At 46.9% G+C, this 15,487-nt stretch overlaps 1 protein-coding gene and 1 long non-coding RNA gene across 8 annotated transcripts; one reads left to right on the top strand and one right to left on the bottom strand.

Annotated features, from left to right (window-relative positions):
* Nucleotides 1-352: 352 nt before the first annotated feature.
* Nucleotides 353-15,096, bottom strand: LOC122364205 (D-glucuronyl C5-epimerase B-like). Of its 7 annotated transcripts, XM_043334363.1 has the most exons (10): nucleotides 14,870-14,953; nucleotides 10,135-10,178; nucleotides 5,475-5,625; nucleotides 5,213-5,344; nucleotides 4,701-4,872; nucleotides 4,164-4,275; nucleotides 3,618-3,721; nucleotides 3,216-3,382; nucleotides 2,415-2,885; nucleotides 353-1,933 (listed from the first exon to the last, which is right to left on the bottom strand). In XM_043334363.1, exons 3-10 carry the CDS (start codon nucleotides 5,622-5,624, stop codon nucleotides 1,544-1,546), a joined length of 1,698 nt encoding a protein of 565 aa, XP_043190298.1. In that variant the 5' UTR covers nucleotide 5,625; nucleotides 10,135-10,178; nucleotides 14,870-14,953; the 3' UTR covers nucleotides 353-1,543. The 7 variants fall into 7 exon arrangements, with proteins under 7 accessions (XP_043190298.1, XP_043190297.1, XP_043190300.1 ...); XM_043334362.1 differs by lacking the exons at nucleotides 10,135-10,178; nucleotides 14,870-14,953 and adding an exon at nucleotides 15,088-15,096; XM_043334365.1 differs by lacking the exon at nucleotides 14,870-14,953 and having other exon boundaries at nucleotides 5,475-5,628; nucleotides 10,135-10,173.
* On the top strand, nucleotides 12,134-13,688 carry LOC122364207. Its single transcript, XR_006253512.1, has 3 exons — nucleotides 12,134-12,401; nucleotides 12,819-12,963; nucleotides 13,490-13,688. It is a non-coding gene; the product is annotated as an uncharacterized LOC122364207 (long non-coding RNA).
* Nucleotides 15,097-15,487: the final 391 nt, after the last annotated feature.

Here is a 15,487-nt window from a genome sequence, read left to right as displayed (position 1 = left end):
GAGTTACATATAATGCAGGACGCAAACAACGATAGAGTCGGTACCGCGAGGTGGTGCAGGTTTATGTCTGACTAGAGAGGGTGAAGTTAATTACATTATGATAATAACAGAGAACAGCAACAGAAGTTAAGCACTGCTGAAACGGTGAAAGTTAAAGTGACATCTGTGTGTAGCGGCGCAAGTAGAGCTTCGCGGTCTGCCGCCAGGGGCAGACTGAGCGAGCGAGGTGGCGCAGCTGTCGCTACAGTGGGCTGTATATACATACAACCACATAGGACGCCTGGACCCCAAGAGGCAGTGCGCCTAACCCAAGACAATGACAACTGAGGATATGAAGTCGAGCAATGACAGATGAGCTGACAAATGAGTTTATTGTTCATGCCCCGAATACAACTAAGCAAAACGTGCCTGGACGGGCACGCCCAATGTCCATCTACCCGACAAAGCAGAACTAAGCATGATTTGCGGGCGAAATATCACAGCGATAATTCATCCGGCGTGCATATTGTGACAAGAGAGATCAGCTGTGAAAGGAGGAAGCATTATGCAGTAAAATGAAAAAGGAAAAGCTTAGCTTAGAAAAGACAGATTTAGCGAAGCAAGTCCAACGTAAATACTTAGCGAGCTAGTAAAAGCATTCAAGACACTTTTCCAGTTGACAAAGATAAAATACACCCTGTAAAATATGTTCTAAGTTCTGGAACCGGGTATGGTTCATAGGGTCTCTGCAATCTCGCGTGGCAACAGTGGTCAATACACAGTTGGATCAAAATATGAGATTGCACATTTCAGCAATAGCTTCAGATTCCCTGGTAGCTCATTATGTTGGCCACGCGTTACGACGTCACATCGGTTCGCAAACCGCGGCCTCGGTGCGCTCTGACGTCACCCAGTCGGAACCGCGGCGTCTGGTCAGACAATGCCCCGCGACCCCTGATTAGACAGAGTGGTCACACGTCAGAAGGGACATCACAGCCCCTCCCCCACCCACCCCGCGACGGTCAGTCAGCCCGCCCCCGCGGTAGCAGACCGCGCCGTTCACCCTCAGCACCCACCCACCCCGCCGACGGCGTCACGTTGTTAGTCATTGGAGGAGCACAGCCGCGTGGCGCGCGCCGGACGTATCACAGACCAGCTGGAGCGGCCGCCCATCCGGACCCGCCCTCCGGGTTGGACCGCCCGCAGAGAGACACACACAATACACACGGACAGGGTCGGGCCTCGGGGACACACAGCAGAGCGGTCACTACTACAGACCGCCACCACTAACACGCGAATAGCAGCCGCCCCACCGCGCACTACCACACTGGATCCCGCCATGGACAGATCGACTGCAAATGACTACACTTCATTTCATTTCACATTACTTCACCCAACTCCTCTCCACCGCATATCCACACTGTCTTCACTGACTGCACTTCACCACTGCAGTGTATCCTCCACCCCACTGTACTTCATTATATTCCACTGCAAAGCACTGTTCTCCCCTGCACCACAGCAACCCCATCGACTCGTCCCGCCCCTCCCCACCGGTCGGCGCAGCCTAGTTGTGCGGCGCCCGGTGTCCGCTCATATACTCGGCCCACCGGTCAGCTGTGGTGCTAAACTGCGTGACATTCGGCTCCATCGTGGCTAGAACCAGCAGCTGATTCACGTGCGTCACGTGGTAGTCCCACCGCGCCAGATTGGGCGCCACGTGACACGTGACGTGCCGCAGGTCGTATAACGTACCGGAGCCGGTGTCGTAAAGCGGCAGCAGCGCGCGAAGAGAGCTCACGCCAGCGGTGTACAGTCGGCCGGCCTCCGCCCCGCCGCCGGCTGGATCAGGGTCCGTGCGCCACAGGTCGTACAGGCCCATCAGCGAGTAGATGAAGCCGTTCAGCACCATCGAGGCCGGCACCGTCGGGTACTCTTCATACCAGACGTATTTGTCCTGTGGAGAACACGGTATGTCGGGTGAGGAAGGATCGCAGCGAAGCGGTCTCGAACCCAGAAATAGCTCGATTTCCAAACGTTCCCTTGCAGCTGAGCGTGTCCACAATACCCTTGGCCCTCATAAAACAAAAGCATAATTTCGCACGCGTACCGGAGCCTATCCGCACAACTACGTCACGCAAGGCAGCAAGAAAGGTTGAAACTTACAGCCGATCCCAAACTGTTGCCAACCGCCATCTACCCACAACAGAGTGTTGAAGGGCATCCACCGCAGGACAGACTGGTCTGCAGCATGGCATCCCTCTTCCCCGCCCAAACACGGTATCTTTCTCCCTCAGCGACAGAGTCCGTTTGGCCCAGTAGCAGACTCAAACAACCCTCACTAGCAAAGGCCGTCCCACCAATGAGACTGTCCCCGCCACACCCGCGACAGTCAGTGACAGGTTCTTTCTGCCAGCAGCATAGTCCGTCTCACTGACCTGGAACATGGTGCGCACGCCACCGTCTGCGCTGTCCTTGTTGAACGGCGCGGCGGCCCGCCGGGCGGCGTCCAGGTACCTCCGGTCTCCGGTGGCGCGATAGACTCGTGTCAGCAGCGACATGGCCTGTCCCTGGGCCATGGCCGAGCTCCAGTCGGGCGCCAGCACCATGTGGTTATTGAGGCGCCGCTCCACAGGCACGGTCCACGCGCCGGCAGCCGTCTGGTGGCGCAGCAGCCAGTCGGCCGCCTGGACCGTCTGACCGGCGTGCGCGCTGGATGCCAGCCGCAGCTGGCGCAGCCGGCCGCCACCCGACACACCCAGCCGCACCACTCGCAGCCGCTGGGCCGTCAGCTTGGGCGCGTTCCGGCCGCGGCCGCCCAGACCCTTCAGCGCGTCCACCGTCAGGTCGCGGATGAAGAGCTTGTAGCCGCTCCAGCTGGAGCCCAGCCCGACAAACACGTCCGAACCCTGCCCGGGACAGGACGACGCCAGTCAGCTTAGGTGTACCATATACGAAGTTACAACGTTTGATGGAGAAGGAATGTCATAAACAGCGTCCAAAGACCAAGGAGCAAAACTAAGGATGTTTGAAATCTGTCATGCTAAGCAATGTGAGATATTCAGAAAAGTGTTACAAAATTTAAGCGTTGTAACTAACGTCGTCATAATAAACTAAAGAACGCCTTGAGAGCCATAAATGCTCCACAATTACGCTCCACAGTCACATGCCTCCGTGCAGGAATCTCCATCAATGAAGCATATCGCAGCAGCTACCGCCACGCCTATCAACACCCTCACCTGGGCTGCAATCATCAGGTCGGAGCAGACGTAGTGGACGCGCACGGAGCGACCCAGTGCCGTGTCGCGGAACTGCAGGTCTGCCCAGACAGTGGCATTGGAGGACACCTGGAGCTCCAGCATCAGCAGCGACTTGCCAGAGCGGTCCACTGGGATGGTAACTGGGTCTGGAATGGATCGATTATGTCAGTCGGCGGCACAGCGGCAGAGGCTATCAGTGAAAATGACACTGTCCCCTTTCGATATACGTTGCGCGATTATGGTGAGTAAGAGATGACCGAACGTTTTCCCACACGCATACAAATAACAATCGCGCTATTCAACATGTGCATGGCATGCAATAGAATGATAATAACGCAGTGAGCCCATATAGGGTTTCTATTATTACTCGTTCAGACTTACTTGCCGGCGAGAACTCGGCCACATCTTCGTTGAGCTCGGAGTCACGGACCCAGCTAAATGTCGCCCCTGAGCTGGCGCCATTCCGGCTGGGCAGCAGCTCATAACTGGCAGAAAACGAGCATAACCGTGCGGTCAGCGCCCACTATCCTCGGTCAGACCAAGGTCCTTATTCTGATCTACGTCCAGTTCCGCTCGGTCAACACCAAACGCCGCGAAACTAAACTTAAACTGAAACTAAACAAAAAAGCTTACTAAAAAAACGACCTCAGTCTCGGTGAGAGGCTTCTTTTCCTGGTAACAGTTAACCAGCTTGGCCTCAATTCTAAGTCCGGAGTTGGGCACAGAATGCAAATTTCAAACGCCTGAAGCTGAATTTAGCCCAACAACGGCTAAAGCTAACGGAACTGACGTCATTCCGGCGAACTCAGTACAAGCTAAACTCAGCCTCTAAAGTGATTTACTATCCGGTCAAGATAAGGCGTTATGACGGCGAGCCAGGGTGCCTCGCTCAGAGCACAGCTCCGCTCGTCGCAATAGTTCACTCACTAATTCGGCGGTGGCTCTGTGAGATTCCGGGAGTAGTGCGATAGCCCGAACTGGGCAATCTGGATCACGTAGAAGAAGCCCGAGGGTCGCCACTGAGTGGTGACGGGAACACCTGGGGGAGGGCACGGGTTAAATTAGCACGGGGCGGTCAGATAAGCATGGCTAACATCGGCGAGGATCGGTCAGCAAGACACGGACAAGTTAGATCGGCATGGCTGGGTCGGGCGATCACAGGACAGGGTGGCAGGTATAGGTCAATTACGGCATTCCGTGCTATGACAGTAATCACCGCCATTCAGCTGTCCATTCCATACTACATAATGTTGTGTCATAGTACCTATACACCGTGATCGAAATCAATGCACCGACTCCGCTCTACAACGCTCTACTATCAATGATGTATCCGACCGATGGCGAGACATCTCGCCAGACGCCTACCACAATATCCTCTACTAATTCGATACAAATCCCGTAACCAAGCCGACAGTTCTCAACACTTCCTTCACATGCCAGAGTAGCTCCCCGCAGCGTCCTCACCTTCGGGTCCGCTGATGCACTTGACCCTGTCGCGCTTCTCCACGTTGTAGGTGGCGAAGTACATGAACTGTCCGTCGGGCCTGTACGGCTCCTCGGGAGGGAAGAGCTGGCCGTAGCTGTGCGACCAGTGGAACACCGGCTGGCCGTGCTGCTCAGACAGCTGGCCATACACCTGGGAGGAGGGAGGAGGGGTGCTCAACAGCTCGACAAGTGAAGACAGCTGGGGAAGAAGGTGAGTAAGAACCAGAGAGATCAGTCTATCTGTGAAGAAGCATCCGATAGAACAATGGAGTAAGACTAGGAGAGAGTACATTGTAACACTACAGCTGAAGATAGATGTAACCAATCGTTCTATTTTCCTTATCATTATTTGATAAATTATCAAGGAGAAACTGGTGGCAAGCTCTTTTATATTTTTCTGGTACAATAGCTGAGCTATCTGCAATACTAAACGCAAAAAAACTGACCAAAAAATCAACGAAATGGTCAACTGGTTCACACAAAGAACTCACCTCAAAGTATTTCTTGATAAACTTAAAAGGAATATACACTTCCTTCCCAGACTTTTTACAGTCTATTGAATACTCTTCATTGATATCACATCTTAGATCAGTCAGATCGTTTCCTTCGGTATCATGATTAAGCTGAAAAAGAACGACATGAATCAAAATAAAGCCAAACGAGGAATAAACACAACAATTCAACTGGGTATTCCTGATGCAACCATTCAGACTTTACCATTAGTGCAATTGGAAATACTATGATATCACTAACCTGTGACTGTCTCCTCTTGGTTAAGGAGTCGGCCGGCGCGGCGGTACTGGGCGGGCCCGGCTCGCCCCCGCAGCGGTTCCAGAAGCTCAGACTGAAGAGCAGGAGGATGATCGTGGCGAACAGCGCCGCCGATCTCGCCCACCAACGCATCCTGCTGGACAGTGATTTCACAGGTGTTACACCAGCCGATAGTCATACAGCTGTGATGGATACTGGGAGTGTGGATTCGATGGCTTTCAGTGAACCCCACTGCTGTCTAGAAAACTGACCCGTGCTCCAACTACAGGCATTCCACTTAGGGACAGCATCACAGTGAAAAGACATGTCTGCAGTGTACGTACTTTAATTTACCTGAATATTTCAAAGAATTGGCATGTATAGAGGTACAGCTCTAGGCAGGATTGCATAGCTTCTGGACAGTTTAAGCCAGAGCAATCGAAGGAGGGGCAGCACCTGGCCCTAGGCTGGATATTACTATGGGCATTCAGCTTGCACTGACCCCAAATTTCAGGAAGCCCCCGCCCATATCAACCCCCCCCCCAAAAAGTCCTTGCATCGATCGCAGTTGCCTTGCAAAAAGGGTCTTCTGATAGTCTAATTGAAGTCTCAGAGGGCCAACACCATTACCTGAATGCCTCATGCTGGTATGAGGCAACCTCACGGCTCACAATGTCTTGAGAGGGATTGGGAGGCTTTGGTACTCAGTACAACCATTTGAGTCTGGAATATTATGCCCTCCTCCCCCTCCCCCGACCCACACGCAAACAGGACCACACTGTATGACAGTTTTAATATCACAATGGCATAGGCGGCGGAACGGGGAGGGCACCGGGGCACCGTGCCCCCTTTAATTTTGGCATTTTAACATTAGCCCTATGGGCGTTGCATGGAAAGAATGGGACCAAAAGTCGGCAGTGCCCCCCCCCCCCCCCCTATTGAACATGTTCCGCCGCTACTGCACAATGGTGTAAGGTCACTTTGCCCATGTAGATTGTGGAATTGTTGTGAATATTTTTTTCAAGCAAAATGAAGAGTTGGTAGCACTGCAGAGTGCAGGGAAGTCAGTTTGTCCAGCCTGAGGACAACACTGGGGCAAACCAGCACACCTAAATGCATGGGTGATGGGTGCAGGCCTGATCAGTGATCTGCTTTAAAATATCTCCTTCACTTTAGTGGAATGTCAGAAGACCAGAGATATCGCCTTGCTTTATGTCCTTGAGCAGCCTTCTAGACTGCAAGACCATAGAAATAAAGAATAGCCACACTTTGGTCAGGGTTGTCACCTTTTGGTTGAAGCACACCCAAATGGCAGGCATACCATTAGATTTTAGGTAAGTTTTAAGGCCTGCGCCCCGTAGGGGGGGCCGAAACGCCCCCCCCGTCCTTTTCGGTCGATATCTCCCAAACGGCTGGAGATATCGCCACCAAACTTTCAGTACCCCTCCGGGCATCAATTTTACACATTGTGACTAAAATTTTTCCAGAGGCTATGATAGGTTGGCCACAAATGACGTCAGAATGACGTCATGTTCTGTCATTTTCGACCGAAAAAAGACCTTCGCGAGAAGACCTGTCAGGCCTACATCGTTGAAGATACAGAAAAAATGACCAGACATAATAGGTGTAGAATTGACAGGGCTACAAAATTGCTATCTCGGATTTTTTAAATTTCTGAGTTTTGACCCCCAAAAATCAAAAAAGCATTTTTGGATATATTAGCCAAAAATCCAAAAAGTTTTTTGAGTTTCGAAAAAACGGAATATATGTGATAGTACCTACCGTCTTCTATCTACATACCAAATTTCAGATCGATACCTCGTTTTTTGGCCAAGTTATAGCGAAAATAAAAACTTCAAAAATGATGACGACAAATTTTCAAACTCAATTTTTGGCAATGCTAGACCTCGTAGAGCAAAACAAAGACCACCATTAGACTCCCCGTGACGATCTGCATCGAATTGATACCCATTTTATGCAAAAATATCAACTTTAAAATTTGACCTAATTTGACCTGACCTTTTTTTTATAAATTTAGTCCGAACCTTTTGATGGGAAGGATTCACAAGGACAGAGCCACCGCTAAGCGAAGCTTGTTGCGATGACCCTGCCCTCTACCCTCCGATCGCGCAATTCCGATTCTATGGCAGAATTTAGAGTCCAAAGTTTAACGTGCGCACAAAGCCGCGCACGGCCGGTCCCCTCGCTGACTTCGCCTGGCTACGGCCTGCCACCAACCGCAACCATACCTGTCAGGAGGCCCATAAATGTCGAGCGCCCGTCGCGCTTCGAACCCGGACTGTCATAACCGGGAACGCGTGCTCTCACCACGCGGAGTCCAACGCTCTAACCAACTGAGCTACGGGACCGGCTTGACCTGACCTTGACCTGACCTTCACTAAAACGTGACCTAGGCTGGCCCCAAAGGCTGCCTAACCCACATAATCGCATTTGTCATGTAAAATGGACCATAAACCATGTATCACACGACACTTTCATAATGTGACCCCCAGTGACCTGACCTCGCTGTGACCTGACCTGGTATCAGTGACCTCAGATAGCAAAGTATGTGTTTGACGAACAATGTACCATCGATGGTTTTCAATAAATTACCAATTTACTCTATTTCACAACACATTTCTTGAAATGACTGTGAACAGTGAAAATCTGACCTTTGACCTGACCTGTGATGTCATCGGTTTGACCTAGGTCAATGAAATTTGGTCAGCAGGTAGTTCCCGGGTGGGGCTATCGAACGCCGTTTGAATTTTGAAAATCGGCCGGTAACTTTCCGCTACGGGTGGTAGGGTCCGCCGGTAGCCCTACGGGGCGCGGGTTAAAGCAGATGTTATGCAGCTTTAAAACTGCATTAAACAAGGCTTGATAATGCTCATTTCTATGCAAAAGAATTTCAGTAGGCCGAATTATGGTCAAGCGTGCCCATTTAGGGAACGCCTTTTCGTTCCCATATGTGGAAACTCCGATCCAAAAATGGGAACAATCCTATATTTGGACTGGGTACTCATGACCATAGTTCCGCCTAATGATTTAAACTGAGGTGGCGAGGTTAGCAAGGCATTTGATTCGGTCCCACATGGTCTTCTTCTTTCTAAGCTGAAGTACTATGGTGTTGATGGAAGGGTGTTGAAATGGGTCGAAGCATTCCTGTCTGATCGCACCCAGCAGGTCCTGGTCGAAGGCGCCTTGTCAAGCAGCTCTAAGGTGAAAAGTGGTGTTCCTCAGGGTTCCGTACTGGGTCCTTTGTTATTTCTCATATACATAAATGACATGCCTGACCATCTTGAAAGTCATATCAAGATTTTCGCCGACGACTCCAAGCTGTTCGGTCCTGTTCAGTCCCCCAGTGATAGACTTCGACTTCAAGAAGACATCGACAAAGTAGCTGAGTGGTCACAACGCTGGAGACTCCCACTCAACTTGGACAAATGCAAGGTGCTCCACATGGGTCCCAGGAACCCCTGTGTCAGCTACAAAATGTTTGAATCAAACCTCACTGCTGTTGACGAAGAAAAGGACTTAGGCGTGAAAATAGACAGTGCAATGAAGTTTCATGTTCAGACAGCAAGGGTTGTGGCCAAAGCAAACAAGCTCCTCGGAATCATCTGCAGATCGTTTGGAAATCTTAGCAAAGACATGCTTACTGTGTTGTTCAGGACCTTGATAAGACCGCACCTGGAATATGGTAACAGTATATGGGGACCGCCATCGAAGGGAGACCAAAAGAAGATAGAGAGAGTCCAGAGACGTGCTACCAAGCTGGTCCGTGAACTACGGCCCAAGCCATACTCGCAGAGACTCAGGGAGTTGGACCTGCCCTCACTTACGTATCGACGACTACGAGGAGACATGATAACGGTCTTCCAGATACTCCGGGGCTCCCTCGATGTGCGCCCAGGTCTCCTTCCATTGGCAAGCTCCAGGATTACTCGAGGCCATCATTTGAAGCTCCACAAGCCAAGATCAAGATCAAGAGCGAGGAGGAACTTTCTGGGAGTCAGAGCAATCAACAGCTGGAACGGCCTGCCTCCCTCTGTTGTATCCGCACCTACTGTCAATGCCTTCAAGTCCCGACTCGACTCCCACTGGAAAAACATCCAATATTCATCAGTCTTCGATCAATAGAAACAGAGCGAGTTTAAAGTAATGATCCGGTCCAATAGGCCTGCTACTTGGCCTCAAAATTCCGTGTACTTCTAAGGTAAGGTAAGGTAAGGTAAGGCATGCCAATTGCAAGAACAACAAAAGTTTTGGCATTTGCAGTGCAAGGACACAAGTGCTTTATTTGAAGGTCACCAAGCCATCCTGCTTGGGAGGTGCAAGAATTGGAATATGCTGAACAATTAGCAGAACCCATTGTTGGACACACTGATGACTGATTACCTACCTACCACTTACCAGACATGTGCACAAATCCAAAACAACCAAACACAAAAAACAAGATGGCTATTAATTAACTGTCTTAAAACATGAAATTGTGGAAATTATTGCTTGTAAAAGCCTCAAAATGAGCTCACTTTTTTGCATTCTTTCAGAGTTGACAGTTTTTAGAAAATACCACAAGATCCATTTCGGATCCATGGTCCGGGATCATTACAGTATTATGACGCAAAAGCCAAAAGAACATGTAAATGCCTATACTCACACTATATTCAGTTTGAAAAGTGAAAACTTTTAACAATTCATTGCCTAAGGGGGCATTCCAGGACAGCTCAACCACAGCCGAACACCCTCATATTTTTAAAAATTCTGAAACTTTGTGTATAGGGTAATCTGACACGCTGGAGACGGCCCTGCCAATATTAGACCTCTCTGACTAAAGGTCACAGAGTTATAGCCTCCGGCATTTTGGAGAGGTCACCCTAAAGACCAATCTTTGAGGGCATATATCTCAAAGAAAAAATATTTTATATATGAAAAATATATACCGATGGACTCAAAATTGATCAAAAAAGATTTTGGCTATCTCGAATTTTTTTTTTGAAAATTTTCAAAATTTTTGATTTTGTGACCAATTTTTCAAAGACCTGACTCGACCTTTTCCTCATCGAAATTGTACTTTTCGTCTATAGACAAAATGTTTTTTGATCAATTTTCTTTCGATAGAAAAAATAAAAAAAAATGGGTTCTGCCTTTAAAATATATTTTTCGCCACACATAGATGGCGCTGCTGACGCTGTTTTTCCTGAATAATTACTGAATTGAGATAATAAGATGCAGATGATGATCAAAGTGTGTTTCCCAACAACAGCTCAAACGGCGTTCGATAGCCCTGTCAAATTTGTCGAAAGAAACCAAATTTCGTTGACCTAGGGGTCACCGATGACGTCACAGGTCAGGTCAAAAATAAAATGTTTCACCGTTCACGGGGCTTCTAGGGAAAGCGCTATAACACCGAGTAAAACGCATTTTGTCGAAAATCAGCGATAAGGCGTCAGTTGTCTAGTACATATGTTGCTATTAGAAGTCACTGGTCATACCAGGTCAGGTCACAGGTCACAGGTCAGGTCACCAAAGGTCACCACATGAACCCAAGTTTACTAAGGTTGTGCGATGCATGTTTTATGGCCAGTTTTTCATTTCCAACTCAATGGTGTTGGTTATAAGACTATCAGGTACGGAATAGGTCACTTTCTGGTGGAGGTCAGCCGGTCAGGTCAAGGTCAGGTAAAAAAGGTCAAATTTCAAAGTTGATATTTTTGCATAAAATGGGTATTGATTCTATGCAGCTCTTCACGGGGAGTCTAATCGTGGTCTTTGTTTTGCGTTACGAGGTCTAGAATTGCTGAAAATTGAGTTTGAAAATTTAACGTCATCAATTTTGAAGTTTTTTTCGCTATAACTTGGCCAAAAAAAGAGGTATCGATCTCAAATTTGGTATGTAGATAGAAAGCGGTAGGGACTATCACATATATTCCGTTTTTTCGAAATTCAAAAAACATTTTGGATTTTTCGGCTATTGTATTCAAAAAATCTATTTTTTGATTTTTGGGGGTCAAAATAAAAAAATCGAAAAACCGAAATAGCAGTTTTGTAGCCCTCTTGATTCCACACCTTTTATTTATTAAACATTTTTCTGTATCTCTAAAGCTGTAGGCCTGACAGCTCTTCCCGCGAAACCTTTTTTTGGGTCGAAAATGGCAGAAATGACGTCACTCTGACGTCATTAGCGGCCAACCTATCATAGCCTTTGGAAAAAATGTTTGGTCACCATGTGCGCTAGCTACTCCCGGGAGGGTACTGAAAGTTTGGTGACGATCGGCGCAGCGGTTCTCGAGATATATCGAAAAAACCAAAGGGGGCGAAAATGCCCCCCCCCCACCGCCTCGAAGGTGGGGGGGGGGCACTCAAAAGGGTCACAGCGTCTTATTTGTTGTTAGAAAACACGTATCTGTCATGAACTGTATCTTATCATCTAAATTCCGTAATAATATAGGAAAACAGCATCAGCAGCGCCATCTATGTGTGGCGAAAAATATATTTTAAAGGCAGAACCCATTTTTTTTTATTTTTTCTATCGAAAGAAAACTGATCAAAAAACATTTTGTCTATAGACGAAAAGTACAATTTCGATGAGGAAAAGGTCGAGCCAGGTCTTTGAAAAATGGGGATGTTCGGCTTATTTCTTCACCAGGTGGCAGCACTGCCTTCTTTGGACACAGAAACTGTGGCGGCGAATGCGCCACTGTGTTTTGCACTGTGTGGAGTCCGTGCGGCGTCGGTTCGGGGGACTGAATTTCGGTGAATTTGATAGCAATTGATTTGAATTTTGCTCAGATGGGTTGTGAATTTATATTCAGCAAGTGTCACAAACATGGAAAGGCAAGTTTACAAAGGACAGGAGACTTAGAAAGGCTTCAATTGACGTAGCCGAAGAGAGGCGAGAAGCCGAAGATAGACCGACTCCAAACGGTAATTCCATCGATGTAACACGTTTCCCGACATTTTTTATGGCGAGCATAACTAAGAGTATAAAATAGTCTAACTTAACTCATAGCTGGATCTTGTATTGCCCATATGAGGTAATTTACCTGTATAAGTTTATGGGCATATCAATATAGGGAATTGACCTGCACCCTTTGAGAAAGGCATTAAAAGATGATACATGCTGCTGAGAATGATTATATAAATTCAAGATTTATTGCAAGCATTTTAGCAGTGTTCTACTTTGTCTGGTACCAAAGATATTGCAAGCAGCTAAAGGTTATGATGGAAAAAGACAAATTACTATTTTGACACCAGCAACCAGAAGGTGTATGTGATAGAACACTAAGCTACCTACTATTTATGAATTGTTACAAGTATTGATCATCCTACATGGTGTTACAGGTGCCCAGTGCAATAATGTTTCTGGTGCGGAGTTGTCAGGATGGAGTCCGAGGAATCAAGGAAGGCAGAGGACCTGCGTATGAAGGAACCAGCCCTGCGGATGAAGTTCTGAGGTGCATACAGAGGGATCCCACTGAAAGACCAGGTAGGAGTTGGTGAACAGCTTGTGCACTGCAGTATATCATCCAGAAGTAACTGATAGCCTTTCTTGCAAAATGTTTTTTTTAACTCATCACCACCGAAAGCTACTCATTATTGATACAATATCTTCATTTCGTCAGGTAAATTATTGTTTACTCTAAGTTTTGATTCACACTGAAGTGAACACTATTTTAGAATATTCACTCAGCTTTTTTAGCAACTAAATACGGGCAAGTTTTTTGTTGTTTTTTAAAATAAATTTTCACTTTCTAGAATATTTGTATAGGTAACTGCAATAAAAGTGCATTTCAAAATTGCAAATACTTTGTGTAAAGTTCATGGGTCTTGATGAAGTCACTGTATCCAGTTCATCATATCAGATTTCAACTGTGCTTAAACTGCAATGTTTTGCTAATTGCTTCAGTATATAATGTCCTTTTATCCATGCATGCTAAACATGTGTATTGTGTATCTCATTATGACTTGCCAAGATCTTTCCCTGTATTATGCCATTTTTCATTTATTCACAGGTGCAATGCTGCATTGATAAGATCCAGATTCAAGAGCATGGATGCTACCAGATCCTGTGATTTGAAGGTGTGTGTGCTGTGAAGGCTGCTGAAGGCTGTGTTGACTATGTGAAGGCTACTTGACTGAACAGAACATTGTGGATTTGTTAATTAAGTACCTCTTTATTACAAGTTTGTGCCCATTACAAGCCAAGCTTAGTTTACTTAGTTTGTTGCAAGGTTTCCAGGCAGCCTTCACACTTGTGTTGCTGAATATTAAACTTTAACTGAAGACCGACGAGATATTGTCCCTTTCGCATCAGATTGTAATCAGTCAGTCGTGGTGGTAGAAGGTACAGTCTGTCTTAAAGTACCGCGCAAAGTCATGGATCCATCAAGCCTGACCGAGGAAGGGTCTGCTATAATTTGAAAGTCACCGAACCAATTGACCTGGGGAACGGACGAGGATGTCATGTAGAGCCACGCAGAAATCGCCGGTGATTCGTTGCCCATCATTACAGAATGAACGCATGCCGGATGAAGGGTTAAGTCAATAGTCTGTACAAACTATATACAGGGATGTGATTGACTTATCTGACAGTGACGAGCGCTAGAGATCAACTTAAGACCGTAGGTATGCGTTCTTGTCATGGAATGTGTGCTGCAAATCGATTGTTACATGCGTGTGAATATATGTCGGAATGTAAAAAGGTTTTTAATTTCAACTGTGTAAGTTAAAATATGTGATAACATCGTATCTTTCGTACTCCGTAGCTTTTGGTGACCATTCGATCAGCTCCCTTTCCTTCCAATCAATGACGATGTAGTAGTTTGCCTTTCACACGCGTCATTGTCTTCCTAATATCGAAATCAACTGTAGCTACTCATTTTAGCAAAATAATGAACCTGAAAAAGATATGAAACGCAGTTTCCGTTCGCGGCGCGTCGGCCGCCGTCGCCGCCCGCAGTGTTATCCCCGGCCCGGCCGGCGCCCGGCCGGCGCGTTGTGTCCAAAGCATACCGTGCTGCCACCTGGCGAGACTTTTCGGAACTCTTAGCGCGAACATCCCCATTGGTCACAAAATCAAAAAATTTGAAAATTTTTTGAAAAAAAATTCGAGATAGCCAAAATCTTTTTTGATCAATTTTGAGTCCATCGGTATATATTTTTCATACCTAAAATATTTTTTCTTTGAGATATATGCCCTCAAAGATTGGTCTTTAGGGTGACCTCTCCAAAATGCCGGAGGCTATAACTCTGTGACCTTTTGTCGGAGAGGTCTAATATTGGCAGAACCGTCTCCAGCGTGTCAGATTACCCAATACACAAAGTTTCAGAATTTTTAAAAATATAAGGGTGTCATTTTTTAAAAAAATTGGTCGTTTTGTCCTGGAATGCCCCTAAGATTTATGGTAGGTAGCAAAATATCTCTATCTTGAGCTGCAGTTCAGGCACAGAAATAATAAGTACAACTCTGGCCTATATATGGCTTTGACTCTGCCGGATGAGTCAACCCCAACCTGCTTGACTTTAAATACAACAAAAACTGACGGAAGCAACAAACTAAAAACTCGACGAAGGCCATACAACTCGACTATAACGTTTTTAAAATCTACACATTATAATAATTTTCAGTCCCGAATTGGGACGCCTTGATTGGGACATAAAGTAGATTTCTATTCATAAGCGACGCTCGCAAGAGCAGCCCAGACGCTGATTCGCCAACACACGAAAAAGTAGCAAACGATAGTGAAAAAAGCAGTTTGGATCAAACCCTGAACACATCAAAAAAGTCTTTGTGCGCAATGACTGTAAAAATGTGGAATCTTCTTCATAAAGGAAATTTGGTATATTTTCGCAGTATAGCAAGCAATACCCTACACAATCTTGCCCTACACGAGTACTCTTGCCTTCGACACGCCCGCATAACCCGCATAACCTAGAAACGTACCAAAACGATGTATTGCAATCCGCATCTTGGTCCGGAATCTTATACCATGAATGGTCATCGAGTGCCT

Source organism: Amphibalanus amphitrite, unplaced genomic scaffold, assembly GCF_019059575.1.
Source record: "Amphibalanus amphitrite isolate SeventyFive unplaced genomic scaffold, NRLGWU_Aamphi_draft 000661F_arrow, whole genome shotgun sequence".
Classification (NCBI taxonomy): Eukaryota; Metazoa; Arthropoda; class Thecostraca; order Balanomorpha; family Balanidae; genus Amphibalanus; species Amphibalanus amphitrite.
The sequence above is the reverse complement of the archived record's forward strand: the minus strand, read 5'-3'. Positions and strand labels throughout refer to the sequence as shown.

Excerpts from the sequence above, each read along its gene's own strand:
- LOC122364205 (XM_043334368.1), bottom strand. The coding sequence starts at position 6,795 with ATGGTATGCCTGCCATTTGGGTGTGCTTCAACCAAAAG. Across the intron at positions 4,873-5,212 it reads TTATCAAGAAATACTTTGAG|GTGTATGGCCAGCTGTCTGA; the intron begins GTGAGTTCTTTG and ends CCCTCCTCCCAG. Across the intron at positions 1,934-2,414 it reads GCGTGCGCACCATGTTCCAG|GACAAATACGTCTGGTATGA; the intron begins GTCAGTGAGACG and ends TGTTCTCCACAG.